The following is a 20,102-nucleotide window of genomic DNA, read 5'->3' as shown; positions in this document are numbered from 1 at the left end:
TATATATATATATATATCTTTGCCAGGAAGAATGGCATTAAGTCAAAGATTTTACAACGCAACCCTAGGCAATGAGAAATCTTACCATTGAGTAAAAGTTATTTCGGGTATTAGATATCTGTGGGCCTTGTGATTGGTGTGTATTTTTAGTACAACTTTCTTGATATACAAAGGCCAAACTATCATTGCATAACATTGTGCCTATTTATCCTTTGGGTTTTACAATGTGAACTAAAAATGATTTTAAAATCATTTATTATTTTGAAATTTAGAGTTAATGCTTTGAAACCTTGAATAAAAATGCATGTTAATAAAAATTATTACTGCATAATACTAATAATATGAAAAATATATATCATTTAACAGGATGAATTGAAAAAGAAAATGACAAGTTAGATAAGTTTCTTTTTAAGGAGGAATGCTACTTACACCGAAATTTTATTAACCGATCTTTAAGACTTCTCTTCTGAAAATTAGTTTCTGCATGGAAAGATGTTATCTTTGAATTAATTTATTTTTGTATTCTGTAGGAGAAAATGTTAAAAAAAAAAATGTTAATTTTTAAGCCTGATGGATTTTTTTAATATATATTTTCTCTAAAAAATACATACAAATAAAATGATAAAGAGCTTTTTTCATCTTTCAATCCTGTAAGCCTGTTTTAAAGAGATGTTTTAAAGATTCATTGAATAAATTTTGATGTAGTATTCCTCCTAAAATACATTTTAGTGTAGGTATAGTTAGGTCACATAGGAAAACTTTACCTGTACCCCTTAGAGGACCCCTTAATTAGATGTTTGTGTTGGCGAGTAAAACTTCGAGGAACACGCCATTGATTCACTATTCACTTAATGTAAATCATTATACGTATTGATGATTTTTCTCGTGTAAAACATGTAATTAGCAAAGCCACAAAAGAAACTGCCACTCATTGTTATTCGATTTCACCGACATTTATACTTCAGAACCACAAATAGTGCAGGTTTCTGCCTATACAGAAAGCACTACATTATAAGAGGGACTTTTCACCCAACCCCCTCTCCACGACATCTGCTTAGTCGAATTTTATAGTGTGATAAGTACTTTCAATTAATTTAAATTATTGTATATCCCTTCGGCCTTGGTGGATATTCAACTTGTTATGTTTCTAAATCGTTGTATAAACCCCAAACAGCAATAATTGTAAAATATTTCCTACTTATTGGCTTAGAATATTAAACATTAAAAGAACAACTAGTAATGAATAATACACGTTTGGTAATTTTATTGGTTGTTATAACATGTATAATCTACTACTTTTAGATTCTATGTCTACCTTCCCCTCTTATTCGAAATTGTCGGCTTCTGCATGAGAATAACGCGGTGCATTTATGTCCTTGGGCTATTCTTCCAATTATTTACTTCCGTTACGTAATTTGGTTTTTTTTTCAAATGGCATAAAGTAATTTCCTGACTGAGGCATTTTGAAATTTATATTTACAATTTTATTTCACATATAAATGTAAATATAAGGAATCACTGTTTAGTTTATTGGGTATGCCAGGAACACCAACGACAGTTGGAAACGTGGGATAATTTACATGCAAATTATCCCACGTTTCCAACTATCGTTGATGCCCTGGCAAACCCAACAAACTACACAGTCATTCCTTAAATCATTCATTTGATACTATAGATTGTGAAATAAATGCATTAAAACTATAAAATAATTCAATTTTTTTATGCTCCAGATTTCGAAGATGGAAGAATGGAATGTGGAAATAACGAACAGCAATGAAGCTTAAAAATCCATTGAAACAATACAAATCGGAAGCAGAGCAGATACAAACCGCTAAAACCATCAGAGGTGGGATCAGGTACCATAGCCGAGTAAGCATACCCTGTCGACAGGTCACACTCGCCGTGTGTTCATTGTCATGATCGGACAAACAGAAAAAATCACTAGACAATTCATTGTTTAAATAATGACCTAACAATTAATATTTTAGAATATTAATTTTAATCCGTATGTATGCACGGTTTGAAACTTTGACGTGGCTCATAACAAGTAAACAATACGGATACATCAAAACATGACACAAAAATGGATGTGTCATGACTGACTCTGAGCCAAGTTTATGGGGGTGTCTTCCAACTTAACCAACATTCTGAAAAAATAAAGATTAATCTTTATTGGCTATCTAAGACTACGGTGCAGGTGGAGAACAAAAGAATTTAATTATAGATAGGCTATAGTCTGTTTCAGTATCATAGACACATGTAAAAAATAATTCTATATTTAATAGCATTCTTTTGACACAGGGTTTGTGATTTATAGGTACGATATTAATTAGTATATGATGTTTTCAATATTTTATTATATGTCATGTTTCTGTTCTAGTATTCTTTTTCACAATTTTAAAATTTAGTATATTGTTAATTTATTCATTGACTATCATGTATAAATAACTATCCTTTTTGTCTTTTACTGGCCTTTTTCAGCTATTTATATATTTATATCACAATTTGTCTATTCATTTCATTTTTGTTTATATTTTGTAAATAAATTATCTGAAATTATAAAGTGCAGCTGTTCAAAATAGAACAATATGAATAAAATGTACATGATACAATATATGTCATAAATCAATTCCATGATTTTATTCTACACCAGCAACAATGACTGATCCGTTTCGTTGTTCTCAAAAATAAGAAAAAGTACATTCATACCGAAGATCTTTTCAGACGCATTTAATCAGGATTTCTTTTCTACAAATAATATTTTGTATGACTGTCGACAATATAATTCAGTGGAAGCTAATTCTAGAGGAATGGCAAAGCATGAAAACTTTAGAATTGTGCTTACATTCTGATAAAAATATAAAATAAAAGGATGAAATTCTTGTAATAATTGCATGCTTTGAAAGGGATAAGGACTATTTAAAAATTAGTCTATGTATGTACACAACATAAATTAGTCAGAAAATGAATGCTTGTTCAAAGATGGATTAGTCTATGCTTGAATTAAATACATATAAAATGTAAATAATAAGTAATACAATGTCTATCATAAATCCACTCCGTGATTCTTTTCTTCACCAAGCCACTAAGCAATTAGTTTACATCACAGTTAGTCAGACTGCTTACTGCTTTTGGTTTCGATTGGATTTTCCGAAAAATAAGAAAAAAACATATTCATACAGAAGGTCTTTTTCGGAGGCATTTGTTCAAGATTCCTTTTCTACAAATAATATTTGGTAAGACTTTATAGAGATTTTAATTCAATAGAAGCTAATTCGAAAGGAATGGTAAAGCTTGAAAACTGTATAGAGTTGTTTACATAGTGATACCATTATAAACCATGCAAAGATATGCCCTAAACCATTTAAAAATCTTGCATATAAATAAACATTTCTTTGACACACCAATGAAACATGTCAGTGGTAGCCAAGAGTTGATATGTATTTTTGCACTATTGCTGTTATAAATGTTTGTAAAATGAAAACATGTACATGCTTCTGTAATCTCATGTTACACCTGAGCTGCTAATTCACGGAAATCGATAAAAGCCATGAAAAAAGCAGAACGCTGAGGTGCACGTAGCAGAATCTTCTATCGCACATCAAAACACAGTTGCATCTCCGAGTAACGCAGATGAGTCGCCTAGAATGCAATGGCACGCACTTTGCGCTGAAGCGTTCTGATTAACAGGCAGAAGAAACTCCGTAGGGTTACCCTAACAGCGCGGTAAGTCATCCAACAGTGGCACAGGAACTCCAGTGACGCGTTCAAGTGACACACAAGATCGAAATTAGACATAATGGTAGTCAACGCTGCTTGCACAAAGACCTCTCGGAGTCCTATGGGATGTCACAGTGTACAAACGAATTTTTTGTGCTAGCTGTCAGCGCGTTGTGCACGCAGTGAACGCTAATTGACAACTCATAGGACGTCATAAATACTCAGCGGAACGTTAGTTACTATTCCAGTTGCAAACCGCGTGAGCTGCATATAGAAACGCCTCGGTCGTTGTCAGGAAGCTGCGACTTCATCTTTTGAAAATTGCAAATAAAAAAGCATAATTTTTCTGACTTCCAATGGCGATCCCAGAAATTTAACACACCGTGGCAACTATTTCGGAACGCAGCCCTGGTTTGACAGGGGCTTTAACTGTTATTTAAAGACCATGTACATGTAGATGATTTCTATGGAACGCCATGGCTGCCTTATGTTTGATGATTTTGTTATATCTTGTGGGTCTATTATTATATGTTGTGGGTTCATAATTGTATGCTGTGGTTTCATAATTGTATGCTGTGGGTTTATAATTATATGCTGTTGGTATATTTTTATATGTTGTGGTTTCATAATTATATTCTGTTGGTTTATTAAATATTATTTTGATGATTAGAAACAAGCTATTCGAATCCGGATTTTATCCATTTCCAGTTCATCTGGCTGTTTGTCTTTTTGTCTGTAAACTTTTCACATTTTCTACTTCTTCTGCAGAACCACTGGATCAATTTCAACATCACAAATCTTGCGCATTATATATTCATTATACATTAAAGATTCAAGTTTGTTCAAGCCATGGTCACAGGCAAGTATCTGAATTAGGTTAAATATGTTGTTTTCTTTGAACAGCACCCTCCACCCCACCCCCACCCTCGGGGCAAAAAGATCTACAGGAAGGGCCCCTTTTCCTTTAAAATCACTAATTATCTAAAATCTGTCAAGAGATCCCCACCTTCTCAAATCATATATTTTCTTGTTCCAAGGTTATGTCAAAACAAGTTCTATTGTACATGTGATGTGGGCCCCTGGGGTCAAGGTTGAATGCTCCTTATATATTGTTTAAGATCTTAAAAACTGTTGAGATTCCCACCCCCAAGTCGTCTATTTTCATGTACCCATAAGAAGTGCCCCTGGGGTCAAACCTGACCCTGACCAGTCATATGTAATCTTGTATCTTGAAAATTATAAAGATTCCCACCCTCGGACCATATATTTTCTTGTACCTTTTGTCACAACAAGCTTGATGGTACATATGAGGAGGGTCTCTGGGGTCAAGCCTGACCCTTTAATATATTTTCTAATATATTGAAATTAATTGAGATTCCATAATTCAATACCATACATTTTCTATTTCGTTTTCATAAATATTATGCATACATATTGGAAATTTCACAAATGTTAACACTTGTCTCTACCCTTTTCTAATATTTCTTAGTAGAACAAGAAGCTGAAGCGAGCGATGTGTCCCATTGGTCCTCTTGTTCAATCTTTTACAAATATACATGTTGTCTTTTATTATGAATCCTTAACATGAAAAACATTAATTCATTTTTAAGATAAAAGGTGAACTATGTTTTATTCCAATAAAACTTTTTTATTTATCCATACTTCCAGACAAAAGAGAAAATGTGTTTTTTTTTTTTTCTAAATGTTTGATTATTTTTTTAATTCAATAAAAACAAATTGATAAAAAATAATGTAAACTTATTTTCCAGTTTTATTTACTATATATATCAACTGTAGCAAATAGATTAGGTTCTTAAGCTCTACGATTAATTGTTGATGTTTTAATACCTTTTAGTTCCTCAAATAAATAACAAAAGATATTGTTTTCAACATTTTGTGCATGTTACGGAAAATGTCTAGGCAATGTAATACAAAATGAGATTATTAGGTTCACACAACATTGTGTAGATAGTCCTGGCTTAATTTATAGCGATTTTGTCCAAAAGCAAAAGTCGGGTAAAAAAATTAAACAGTATATGTGTTTATTATACTTTCATGTTAAATACTAAAATCTGATTGGTTTAGAAGCATTTAACAATCCGTAATGTTACCCTCAGCGTTAGCAACAGACTTGACAACGGGTAACATTTCGAAAATGTCACATGCGTTCAAAATCATGCGCGTACGGTTCACCGTAGAATTCTGAAACGTCAGTTGTGCGTTTGAAAGAAGCCGAATAAACGACGTCAATAAAAGCTTGCGTCCGATGTAGCTTACTTGAAAACATCAAACCACAGACGAAACATCCTTGGGAGTGCAAACTTTAGATGATAAAGGACTTTTTGAGTAGCAAACAAACAATAAAGAGGTTGGTAAATCTTTTCCGAAGCTTTCTTATTGATAAAATAGAAGCGGGGTGTTTGAAAGCTTTCTAAGCGTGAACTTAACGACGATCTCCGGTTTTTTTTCATGACATCCGAAATCAATAAGACATTCAGTATAATAAAATAAATAGTGCACGTTTTTGAGGATAACAGTTGAAATTGACATCCCTCGGAAAACCATTGTCAACCTCCGCTGACGCGTCGGTTGACAATGGTTTTCCTTGGGGTTTCAATTTCAACTGTTACCCTCAAAAACGTGCAGTATTTATATAATAACGTTAAACAATCGTAGTTATGTTTTAACATCTAGTAAATGTACATGTATATCTCTTAACTGTCACAGTTTCCAAGTGTACCTTTCAACAATATCCAAACATCTTTGAAAAATCATCTATTCCAACACTTTGACCATCCCTGTAAAATTCCTGGTTTAAAGCATTTTGGGATTCTTGACAGATTATTGTGGAAAGGGATTCAAATATTGGTCTGCCTTCTTCAACAGTGAATTCATCTACAAATCCCTCAACCCCATAGTTCTGCATATTTTCATGTTCAACCAGACCAACTGAAGTCCATAAAATTAATGGAATAGACTTAACTGTGCGCAATCTATGCCTAGCCCATGCATCACTCCAAAATACAAGCTTTCTGTTGATTTCTGAACAGAATAAATAATGGAGAACAGCTAAATGAATTGGGTTGAGACTGGATACAGAATATAAAGGTTCCCATATGATAAAATAAGTTGTTTGTGTCTCTCACAAACACCATGTGCATCCATTCGATGTATGCTTTCTCTTAGTCTCCATCTAGGAACCCTTATTCCTTTAAAAATTATCATCTGTCTGTAGAGATCTTCTCCATAGAGGGGAAATTTTTTTAAAACTTCCCCGAGTTTTAAATCGAGGTCATTGCCGGATATTTCTGAAAAATTCATTTTACTTAATCCATACTGTGCCATTCTTCTGTAAATACCGGTAGTTCATTTAGATACTGAGAGAAGGTTAAAAAATGTAAGCAATTGTGCATCCGTTTTCAAGGACCTTTCCCAGTACTGTTCTTGGAATATCATACACTGGAGGACCACACTAAGGCCATACCCTTTTCGGCTTTACAGTTCCATACTTAACACATCTGTTTCTCAATCTAACCATATCTCTTGTATTTGAGATCCCCAATGCCTGGAATTCATGTGCAGATATCTGCAGTTATTTTTTTCAGCTCTGAATCTACCAATACCTTTTCAATCAACCTTGAGGAATCTTCCGCCATTTGATTTTAGGGACATTTATAATAACAACCACTGCACTGCATATAATTTAAGTATACCACAGCATACACTGAACCAAACTTCTAAGTGTTCACCTAACATTTTTTAAGTTTTAAAAAACAAATGCATACAATAAATAATTTCTTTAATTCATGGTTAATGATGCATATTTCAGTTCGATGTTGCGTAAATTTCGTGTAAGTATCTTGTCAAGGACATGATGTGCCCTCAAAATGAAATTCACATAAAATAATCTCTAAGGAATAAGACCACCACTCGCTTAAATTACTGCAAGGCATATTCTTTTCTCATGGATACTATGTACCCCTGAATAGGATATTGACCCATCTGCTGCCACACCTACTGTATGGATCTCTCTAAACCGTTGAAATTGTGTGGAGGGGGGGATGCTTTGACATTCCTTACCAAAATCCCAAATGTATTCAATAGGATTCAGATCCGGGAATCTGACAGGAATTTGACAGTGCATCACCACAGATACCTTTTGGTCAATATTCTTGGGCGTTTCGCACGTAAGTGTACCTATTTAAGGATGATTCAGACTGTTTGAGATGATATTAGACTGCCACCAGCACCAATTTCTTATCATTTTCTTACCATTTAAGTCGTTTGTTTTAATGTTTCTAAAATTGTTTCTGGATAATGTAACAAACTTTTAACCTAGTTGTGATGCGAAACGTTGGTCTCAGACGAAGATCCAAATCACTTCCGGTTTGATGAAATTTTGTCCAAAACTTTCAAATTGTGACAAGTTGGCGATGAAAATGACGCAGGACCTATAGAAAAATGTGTTTAAATGGGTTTTTATACTTGTTGTTAATTTTTAAAAGTAATATCAAGGACAAATAAACACTAAAATAAAAGTGAGTAAAACATGGTGCAAGGATGATCCGGATAACAACATTCCAACGGCTCTCCCTCCTTTTTCAATGGTCATTTTGCCAAGGTTTTGTGTTTTTTAGTTAAACCAGTTTTCAAAAATTGAAAATGGTCACAAAAAGATGCTGATCACACAAAACACTTGCCGCAAAGTACAGATTTATTGTTTTTACGCTTCGTCACGGTACATTGGTTTTCATCGGTGATAATTGATTTTCTTTCAACAATTGTTGAGAAGACTCGTTGGTTATAATAATTTGAAAATATCATTTACCATTCTATCTTGTAGGTTTTAAATAAATACTTTTATTAGAGTGAACACTTATAAGTTTTGTTAAGTGTATATTTATTAAACCACAACATATAAAAGACCCACAGGATATTTAAAAAAGACTCATAGCATATAATTATGAGCCCACAGCATATAATAATAGACTCACAGCATATTATTATAAACCCAATGCATATAATAATAGATCCATAGCATATAATTTTGAACCCACATCATATAATTATGAACCCACAGCATATAATAATAGATCCAGAGCATATAATAATAGACCAACAGCATATAATAAAACACATAACATAAAGCAGTCATGGTGTTTCATAAATCTAGATCTCTAAATTATATTAAAACGGTCAACAGGGGATTCGACTCATAGGCACGTGATCCAAACTCTGGAATTTCCAGAGATCCGTATTGTATGCCCTGCTAATAAAGGGGGAGTTTCGATAAGGCCGTTTTTCGGCCCCTCACGAAATTTTATGAAATTTTGATATTTTGTAGAAAAACTCCTTATCTTCCTAAAAATACACTAGACAAAATTGCTAACGCACCACCTAAATAAATTAACATTTTTCTTTTCAAAACTTGTTTACCATGTTTTTGATATATAATTATGTTACTTTAATAAAAAAAAAATGAGACATTTAAATGCTTTAACTGATAAATAACAACAATGTTTACTGAAGCGTAACCACTTCATAGAAAAAAATAAAATCATATCCATACTTTTTTGGTGGAATAAATTTCTAATTTTTCTTTGTGGTTGTGTTCTTTATAGTTGTACTAATTAAAAACTCAGAAAAAAGGTTACACCGTATTCGGCGTTTGACTCTAGAAGAGCGTGCTAAGGCAGCCAGTATGGTGTCTGCAGGGGGTTCCTTTGAAGAAATTTGTGAAAAATTAAAAGAATTAAATGATTATGAATTTCTCTGATGAAAAATTGTTGAAAATGAATTAACGATTATAAAAATAATTACAAAATATATCGACGGCATTAAGTGAGCACCACACAATAATTTCAAGATTGTTCCACAAAATTCGGGCAACCGGAAGTTGGGTGGATTTGGTAGGGAACCAAGGCACTGGATGACTGCTAAGCATCCAAGTTTTAATATGGTAGTCAATCAGGGTATATCATTTGATTTTTAAGTGGGAGACTGCTCCTGTAGCAACGTCACGGACCACCATCGGTAATCACCAACTTCATATCTTGGCAAAAACGGTGCGCAGTACACGTCGGGAAATTGATTTTCGGACAAGAAGATCCTTTAAGGGTCTTGAAATGACACCAAGACATTTGTCAATCCAACTGTTTTGGAAAAGATTGCATATTTTATATACTAGTACCAATCAGGAAAATGATCAATTCACAAATAAGAATAATAAGTGGTGCGTTAGCAATTTTGTCTAGTGTATGACAATAATTTATGTTACGCATTTTCCGGTCACGTGATAATTGAAATTCGAGTATACCGCCTGTCGTATATTTTTGGAGTAGACATTTTTATAGGGGGAAAGTGGATTTGTTTAACCGTCAAAATCGTAAATGAAATAGGATTAATATGAATAAAGACAAAAATTAACCAATTTCAACATTTTTTTTATACGGAAAATGGTAATTCTCTTATGCGAATGTTTTTTAAGGTGCGATATTTTTCTGATGTGTTAAATGTTACTTTTCTTTAAAGGAGGATGAATTTAACATATAAAACGTAAACATATATAGAAAGTTTTAACATCATAATTAATCGACAGTTTATACATAAATTTTATAATCAATATTTAACATTTTCCCTTACGAAAAATGCAAATAAAAGATATGTAGACATGAGATAGGTAAATGTAAAAACGTCATATACAGGTATATGCAATACATTTTCATCAATGAGGTTATACAACTACATGTTTTATGAAAATATACCTTAATATCATAAAATTGAAATTAAATAAAATATTTTGAAATAAAAAGATTAAACAATGAATGCAACTTTAAATACATACACAAATAAATTTTAGTTTATTTAAAAGCATCATATTGCTACGTAAGCTGGTACATTGTACGTGAAAGGTAAGAAAATATTTTATCTGGTGGCCGCCACATAATTATATGGCAGCCGCAAGAAAAATATATCTGGCGGCTGCCAAATAGTTTTCTTGCGGCCACAACATAAATAACTGGCGGCGACCAGAAACTTATCTGGCGACCGCCACATAAATAACTAGAAGCCGACAAATAAGTTTCTTGTGCTGTAGACATGTAATCTAATAAAAAAAATAAATTTAAAGTTATGAGGTGAAGACCTTATGAAGTGAATTTTTGTATAAAGTGTAGATTTGATCTTTAATAATAAGGCTTGAAACTCCCAATTTGACTAAGTTGATGATGTCGTTAAAGGCAGAGATTTTAAGCACCGCCTTCAAAAATACTTGGTCTGTGTACCTCTGTCAATCAAGAGCATTAAGGTATATCATTGGGTGCTACAACTTGATTGGCAAAAACACTACAATTTTATCCTACGGTCGCTAGATATTTCAATGGCAGGCGCTAGAAACTTATCGCGACCGTCAGATAATACATTTTTTTACCTAGCACCTACCGGCTTCAGTATATTGCAATGTATTTGATAATTATGAAATGATTATATAATGATTATGAAACTTAGAAGTATTTGCCCACATAGATAAGCATTATATGTTTTCAGCATAACTGAGAGAATCCCAGCCAGGACTAATTTCCTCTCGCTTCCAAACTCTCCATAGATACTTAAGTTGCTTCACATTGATTTAGAGAGTTTTAGAATTCGTTATTCATGATTTGCTATACCAGAGCGCAGTTCAAAATACATGTGTAAACGCCAAAGATATGTGTTTAATCCTTAATCAGGCAGACATATGCGCCTAGACACCCAGACTTAAAACAACCCACGTTCCCTATATCAACCACACGGAAATATATGGGCACTTCTCTAGCATGTTGGAGCGTGGATTTCTATTTACAAGGAAATACATATTTGTTCAGTCAGTCGGAAAATATAAGAAAGATCCAGCATCGGAACCATGCTTGGTAGTGAGCAATCCTAGATGCATCATCAGTGCAAGTTTGGTCACGATAGGGCTTATAATTATGTAAGACCGATACCCGCTTCAAAATCTTTAACCTGCTCACTCATTAAGGAAATGTAGGTCATATCCAGCATCTGAAGCAATCTAGTACTGTGCATCCGAAGATGCATCATGAAGCAAGTCTGGTCAACAAGTGCTTACAGATGCTCTCTCCGAAAATTTAAACCTGCTTTTAAAACATTTACCTGGACATTGTTTGGCTGAAAATCCAGCATCTGAAACCTGACTGGTGACAAGGAAACACGCTGGATCAGGTGACTCTGATTAATATCTATTAGGGCATACATATATTTGAAAAAAAAATCTTCAAAAACTTTAACCTGGAACACGGATGCCGACGGAATTACAAAAGTTCCCCCAACTTCGAGGAGGTGAGCTAAAAATGTGACGTTAACGTTATACGTTGGCGACAAAAGAGTATCGAAATGAAGATAGGATACGATAATGTTTTCTATTGTTAAAATAATCGAGAATCTTCTTTGATTTAAACAAATATGCTACTTCTGGCTTGGTATTTTAATGCAGAGTCAGATCAAGAAACCAGGAGGTTCTAATTTTAGATATGCAAATTTTATGAATTTTCAATTTTTGGATATGAAGTGCACACGCGACACTCATCATATTTCAAGAAATTAGGTGCAGAGTATATCTAATTACTGAACAAATTTAGGTGAGTGTCCCTCATGCACTTCATATTCTAAACATCGATTTATAAATGCCACCCTCTTACATTTTCCCATAAGCCTTATGTTAACGGATTTGAGGGTACATCTAAGTATGTATCAGCTACGGTGTGAATTCATCTCATATTAACTTTTGAAATAAAAATAACAAAAGTTAACATATTTATCTTGAATTCTAAGCTAGTTTTGAAAAAAGAAATTGAAATTTATTTTTATGAAAAAAGTGGGCCGCTGAGCGGCCTTATCGAAACTCCCCCTTTGTATTGTTTGTAGATTTTTAGGAGGTCAATCAGTGTTCGTTATCTTCATCTTTTCAACCCAGATAAATAATAATGACGTCGATCTTTTTTTTTTTTTTTACAGTACTTCATTTTTGAATTCCAAAGAATTACAGTGTTTATCCGCCATGAAGTTCATTGTTTTAGTGGTGTTGTCCTTCCTTTTCACAGACTTGCAAGCTGTTGAAGGTAATGCTCTTTTAAAGGTTATACACTTATGATTTAACATGATTTAAAAGAACGCCAGCTTGGTGATCGGAAGGTCGTAAGTTCGAATCTCGGCCGCGACTGACCTAAGTCGATAACAAGAATAGATATGGGTTACCCCACATCCAAGATATTCGACTTTTAATTTACTTGAATTTTCACTGCTCAGCTGATCTCTAAGGGAAAAAAAACTGGCTATGAAACTGGTGCATAGTTCGTGTCCGTAGGAAATACTGTCACCACCCTTGCGTCACTAGCAAACTGTGCACATACCTGTGCTTGCAAGACCAAATAGCCTAGGTCTACACTTGTGCGATCAGAAATCTGTGCAGGTGTTGTGTAACCACTCCGTCATTAAACAACAAAAGAAAAACAAATCAAACACACGCACACAATTAATGATTAACATTCTCTTTCAGAAGAAATTGTATGATATTTAACGAACAATAATCATGAAAGTTATATAATTGGTGAAAAATTGTCAATCGAAGAATGATCTATATATTTTCGTGAAAAAGACTGAGTAGGCAGCTAACGTAGGAATACGAATTCATACTTCTTATTTACATTTTTGGGAGATAAGTGATTTTCTTAAAATCATTTTACGGTAATTTTGTTTTCTTTCACGTATTACATATACATCAATATTCTAAACATTTGTCGTAATGTCGGTTCTTCTGATCATGAATATGGAACTATATATTTTCAAAGCAACTGTGTGAAGAGTACCTGACTTTAGTAATATATCTTGAAAAAATAGTATGCACTGATCGAATATATTAAAAATAGGTACATGTAGCAACTGTTCATTCCTTTTCCATGCGCTCGACAATTTGAAGTGAAAGTTGCGGGTCCTTCGGGTAAGACCTTAAAAACCGAGGTCCCGCATCACGGTAGGCGTTGGCACAATTAAGATCCCTCACTGCTCAATGGCCCTGAGTGCCGAATAAAGGTCTAAGTTTCAAGCCCTTCACCAGTACATTTATATGAGTAAAAAATTCTAGAATGGGACGTAAAACAACATACAATCAATCAATCATTAATTACTGTATAGGGGGAAAATAATTCGCGGTGATAATATTCCCTATATTCACGGCATTAATAAATCCCAATCTCCTATGTAGAGTTGTCGTTCGTTCCTCTCTCAGACACCTCTGCAATGGGCTCGCGTCAAGATTTTTGACATAACGTTAAAAACATAACATTTCATGGATTATTTCAAATTAAACTAATAGTTTTAGATCTATTTTGTAAATATCCATCCTTAAGGACTATCATTAGCTTAGACATTTAATTACAATGAATTAAAAGAAACGCACTATTTCTCGTGCTTATCACTGTGGTATACGCGAGCCAAAGACAGAGGTGAATGTATGAGCCGATGGTAGAGAGTGAATAAATCCGTGACTTCAAGAAACAGTGAATAAGTTTTCAATAATCTCCATGTTATATTTGGAAATTTGAGAATAGACTACGATAGGTATATATACGTGCAGTACATGGTCATTTCAGTAATTTCGAGTAGTACTTGTCATTCACTTATTTTAATTATCACGCTTTGCTTTGTAAAAAAGCTGTTTTAATAGCCAACGCTACATGTTTAAACAATAAAAACACGTGGGTCATGGGTTTTAATTACCCGTGCTTAACTATGTTACCACGTGTATTTGTTACCTGCATTATCATGTTTTTATCGAGATTGTGGTTTTAAAAAATAATTCAAATAACTATTGAACTTGCTGAAGAAGTGGAAGGATATTATTTCGTCGACCTACAATAACATATTTCATACCGTCCGGTGGTTTTTCGCCGCGATGTATTATCCCCTCGGAAAGAAGATCTCGGGGTGTACATGCTCTAATCGTAATAGCATATAGGAATTATAGTCAGGGACGTTTAATAACTGCACTTGTTTTTATTAGTCTTCAATTAATTATCAAATCTAACTATTTTATAAAAAGCTATCCTTCGTGAAGTGAATATATAACGCTGATTAATGTCGTTCTAGCTACGCTATGGATTAAACGGATATAGACAAGGGAGGTAACTTTCATTATATGCCGATTCCGCGAATTCAACAAACCGCGATCGTGTCAGAGGAGAGAAAAACGTGAAAATTACAACCCGTGAAATTAATCCCTATACAGTATACTAAAAGAAAATGTTAAATACAGTCTTGAAAAACTATGTCATAATCACTTGTAATGACCTTTATTTTTCATGTAGTGAGATATTGTTTTTATGGGTCCTTCCGTCGTTGTTTAATTGTGTTTGCTTTTGAGCTTTGAATTTTGAATTATTTGGACAACTAGACGTTTGACTATTCTTCAAAGTTCTCATCGACAACGGGTAAAAAGAGAGTTTTTAAAAAAGATATTTAAGAAAAAATATGTTCCTTCTCTAGACCTTAATATAGAGATGTGTTTTCTGACTTATAAGTTGATTTTATTTCTATTTTACCCAAGGAACGTGCCCTTTCCGATGTTTGTTCAACTTCACTTTAAAGACTTTATCCAAGTATTTGTGATATTTCTTAACGCTATGAATCGTAAAATTTTAACCTTCATTTCTTTCAGATACCTTTCACAGCCAGTATTTGTCATGGGTAGCAGAATATAAGAACAGTAAAGTTCCCCCGGTTTATTGTCCAGCCTGTCTTACTAATGCTGAAAGGAAATCCAATGCTAAAATTTTTGCCACATATAGTCAGGATGAAAGGGATGCAGTTGTTCTCGTCAATCTCTATACGCAGGATATGGGAGGGGATTCCTCAAAGCAGATCTACAGAAACCTTAATGCACAACTGCGAGAGGGAAATCCTAAGTCGTTGATTAACAACTTTGCAAATCTTTTAAATAAAGCAATTTCAATACTCTCTTCAAAATCTAAGGTAGACTGTTACAATCGAGTGTTTAGAGGTATGAAATGTTGTGATGAAATAAACACGAACAAAAATATTCATATTTTCCCAGAATTTTTAAGTACAAGCCGCGAAGTAAGCAAAGCTTTTCAATTTGGCTTCTGTGATGGTGTTTGCCAAGTACTCGTTGTCTTTAGAAATGTTCCAGTTAGTCATGGTTTGAGTATTTCTGCATATTCTGCCTTTTTGGAGGAAGACGAAGTTTTGCTGAAAAGTAACACAAGACTACATATTTCCAAAAACTACAATGTAACTGCAACTCCAGGAGACGAACAAAAAATACAAACTGAATTGAAAAACATTAACTTCCCTTTAGACGGAAAAGTAAAGGTTTTCATAGAAGGATATCCTGATGCAGCCGTTAAGGCTAAATGCGCATCAATTTCCTCTGGAACAGTCCTTTCTGCATCATGGGCGTTTCTTGCTATCACATTTTTCCCTGCAAGTTTCATCGGCCAATGAATTACAAATGAATTTTGAATTTTTCGTTTGTGTTCTTACTTAGTAATTTCATATTTTATGTAGAATGTTGCTTTATATCACTGAGGGAGTTAACAAGCAAGAATCTGTTACCCAAAGAACAGATATTCTCCTCGGACTAAGACAAAAGAAATGGACATATCGATACCAATCATGCTAGGCTTCTTCACTGTTTACAGAAAATGTTCGCAATTGCTGTCTGTCAGACCAGGCGAAAGTGTGTTCGATCTGTTTTACTTTGCATTTTGTGTGATATCGAAGGCGGGTGAGATACCATGAACGTAAGGACAGTGGCGAATTAAGTAAATTTAGGTAAAAAGCAAGCATGAATATGATATTCATTATTTAATGATAGATATTCTAGATTATGCAAGTCATGGTTCGTTAGGCAGGAACGGGTCAAAAAGAGGGTCACAGTTTAATATTTAAAAATCGCAGGGAAAAAAAATTACAAAGAATTAAGTCATTCTAGTAAGTAAATACATACCCTCATGTAGTATAGATTCAAGTATCTTCAAAAGTATTGTCCATGGGGCATTAATGAAACATCAAAAAACCATTGTTGATGCTGAATAATTTTAAAAAGGAATAGTTTGTTATGATTGCTGGCGAACTTTGAATATTTAATGACTATAAACGTTGAAATATACATGTATATGAATATTGATGAGACTACTGCTGTATGATGATTTGTGAACTTTGTTGGGGTCTGCACTTTTGTAATGTATACTGGCTCATTCATGTGTTGTTTGTGTGAGATAACAATGATTCTTTTAAAATAAACAAAAATCTTTTCACAGACAATGTTTTTAATTTTCCTTATATTACAGATATATTATGTCTTTCTGTCGACGGAACCAATTTTTTGACAGGTACACCGCCCATTAGTAAAAATATTCATTCTAGACAAAGAAATGGGAAATGCTCTATTACGGTATTTTTACGAAAACACCTTCAAAATGATGAAATGAACGTTTCAGATCATTTGATAGGCCATTTCAGAATTCAAATTAACATGAACATTATTCATCAATTGAATACATTCAATTTAAGAGATCAATTTAATTTTTGAGAATTCATGAGGACATGAACTACGATGCTTCACGCCTGCATATTTCATAAAGCGCTTTAGCGCTTCATGATAAATATGCAGGCGTGAAGCATTGTAGTTCATGTACCTCATGAATTCTCAAAAATGAATTCATATCTTATATTAACATTATTTTTTCTGATGACTTGCTACATTTTTTTTATTATTCTACGATCGTTCTTGAAAAAAAAAGTTTGCTCTACTTTTTGACTTCAATCACATCACAATGGAAATATTCTTACTCATCCCACGGTAGTTCATGAGAACATGAACTTTTTCTAATTTGCAAACAAATCTTGAGGAAAAATATTTGTAAATGTAAATATATCTTTATGACCTTAACTGTAAACCATTGGAAACGATCCGTGCATCATTGAGATGTTGCAGTATCATCAGGAATTGACATGATCTAAAGCTGCGCAAAGAAGTTCATGTGGAATTGTGATAGCATTAAAGAAGACATATCACGAATGAACATTCAGCTCAGGTACCCTAACTGATGTTTTGACTCATTGATCATTTAACAAAGTTCTTTTTTTATCAATCAGGTCGCTTGTAAATAATGCATATTAAGGAGGCTGAGTGGTCAACAAATTACCAAACACAATTCCACATAAAAATAAGAAATATAATTTTTCTAGCCGTACAATTTTATTTAGTAATGGAAAAAAACTTACATGTTTCTAGCTAAATTATTTAATGCAATTTTATATGACTATCCACCCCTTCAAAATGAAATTGATGTCACATATAACGAGATAATCACCTGTGGATCTTTTTGGTGGTAATTATATAATAACCATTTAGGTCTTCCTCTTTCATCAGGACAAACAGAAATTTCACCCTGTATATAATTTCCCCTGTTTATGAAGGAGCAAAAAAGACAAAACAACAGATTATATCGCGAAAAATTTTTTACTCAAATTGAGGTAAAAATTTTTAAAATTAAAAAACATGTAAAATACATACATGTAAAATACAAAAAAATATATGATTACATAATGAACTATTACTAAAAAGACAAAAAACATGTAAAACACCTTTAAAGGTGCTTGGACACAGATTTGACGTTAATATTTTCTGAAATTTTCTGTATAATTTCATGACTTGTATGTTGCTATAGCATTTCATACTAAAATAAAATGAAAATCTTATTTCATCTCGAAGTCATTGAAACTTCAAATTTCTGGACGCGTTTGATTGACACATCCTTGCACTTTCACAAATTTTAATTTTATTCTTAATACTTAAGAAAAGTGGCAATTTTGTTGTGTATTAATGAAAAATATTAGAACTATAATCCAGAAAATTCAGAGTAGAAATGTTCGAAAGCAAAACCCACTCACAGTATTGTCAGTCCGTGCTCAGTGGTGTGTGCAGACTTTAACAATTGAACACACCCGGTGAATCGTATACATTAACAATAACAGAGCTCGTGCCCTGTGTACAAAAACAGTTTACGTTTCACGGGTGTATTCAATTTGTTAAACTCTGTACACAACACTGAGCATGGGCTAACGATATTAGTGAGAGGGTTTGCTTTCGCACATTTCTACTCTGAATTTTCTGAATTATAGATGTAATGTTTTTCATTAATACACAACAAAATCGCTTCTTTTCTTAAATATTAAGGAAAAAGATAAAATTTGTGAAAGTGCAATAATGTGTTAATCAAACGCGTCTAGGAATTCGTAGTTCAAATAATTTCTAGATAACATAAGTTTTTAATTATATTTTCGTGCGAAATACTATTGCAATATATAAGTCGTGATATTATACAGAAAATTTGAGAAAATATTAACTTCAAATCTGTGTCTAAGCACCTTTAAAGGTAACAAATACATAATCATCATAATACAAAAATACAAAGTAAGCTTGGCCTTGTAAGGGGTCAACAGCCCACCAGGAAAGAGAACTCTTTCCTACCCCACCGAGGCCAAGCATTGGCTAAATAAACACAAAGATATGAAATATAACACAAAGGAGACTAAAATCACAACCTACAGGCTTGATACCCGTATATACAATAGCTATCCCAATCTGAAAACAAGTGCAAGTGAAAAAAGGGAGTCAATCTAAATGTATAGAAGCCGGCCCAAGCAGACATCTTCTAACATAATCACCTGTGACATAATGTACTTTAAGGATAAGAAACATTTTACATCCAAGTCCAAAAACATCTCTACATTTCAGTGCAGGTGTACTCTATAAATAAAATTATAATCAGTGAAAACACACATGCAATACCGACCCCAGCAGGTATTGTTGACATAAAAGCAAAGCAATTAAGAAATGCACATGTACTCTTTGATACCTGATGACACATTGACCTGGAAACTGAAAAGGCTGTCTGCGAAAAACTTCATATGCAAGGTACCGGCCCAAGCAGGTACCTTTGAGAAAAAGTTCTTGCAGAATATTGTTCTATTAGCCTTTGGGAGATTATTAATGTATCACATATAGATTAGAGTCTTTCATAGATGGACCAATTGAGCTATGAATTAACATTTTATGGCCTTACGTATTTTCGAAATGCATTGGACTTCCAGCGACCTGCTTCTCTTATTCTAGAATCAGACCAGCCTCTCTCTGCTGCTGCTGTGGCAGCCCCAATGCGGAAGCTGTGGCCTTTGTATTTGGAACTATCCAAGTGACAGAAATCGATACATTTGTGTAATATCTTATCAAAATATGATCTAGCAACTGGATGTCCAGTGGTAAAGCAAAACAAAGGTCCTGGTAATTTGGGTCTAAGTTG

At 33.6% G+C, this 20,102-nt stretch overlaps 1 protein-coding gene across 1 annotated transcript; it reads left to right on the top strand.

The window, feature by feature from the left end:
• Positions 1 to 3,165: 3,165 nt before the first annotated feature.
• On the top strand, positions 3,166 to 17,032 carry LOC133206280 (uncharacterized). The gene is made up of 3 exons (XM_061342232.1): positions 3,166 to 3,236; positions 12,733 to 12,836; positions 15,431 to 17,032. The coding sequence occupies exons 2-3, from the start codon at positions 12,776 to 12,778 to the stop codon at positions 16,234 to 16,236; spliced, it is 867 nt and encodes a 288-aa protein (XP_061198216.1). The 5' UTR covers positions 3,166 to 3,236; positions 12,733 to 12,775; the 3' UTR covers positions 16,237 to 17,032.
• Positions 17,033 to 20,102: the final 3,070 nt, after the last annotated feature.

Source organism: Saccostrea echinata, unplaced genomic scaffold (assembly GCF_033153115.1).
Source record: "Saccostrea echinata isolate AGI-Se365-2 ecotype Australia unplaced genomic scaffold, CSIRO_AGI_Sech_v1 ptg000054l, whole genome shotgun sequence".
Lineage (NCBI taxonomy): Eukaryota > Metazoa > Mollusca > Bivalvia > Ostreida > Ostreidae > Saccostrea > Saccostrea echinata.
Note: the sequence above shows the minus strand (reverse complement) of the source record. Positions and strands in the feature narration are given on the sequence as shown.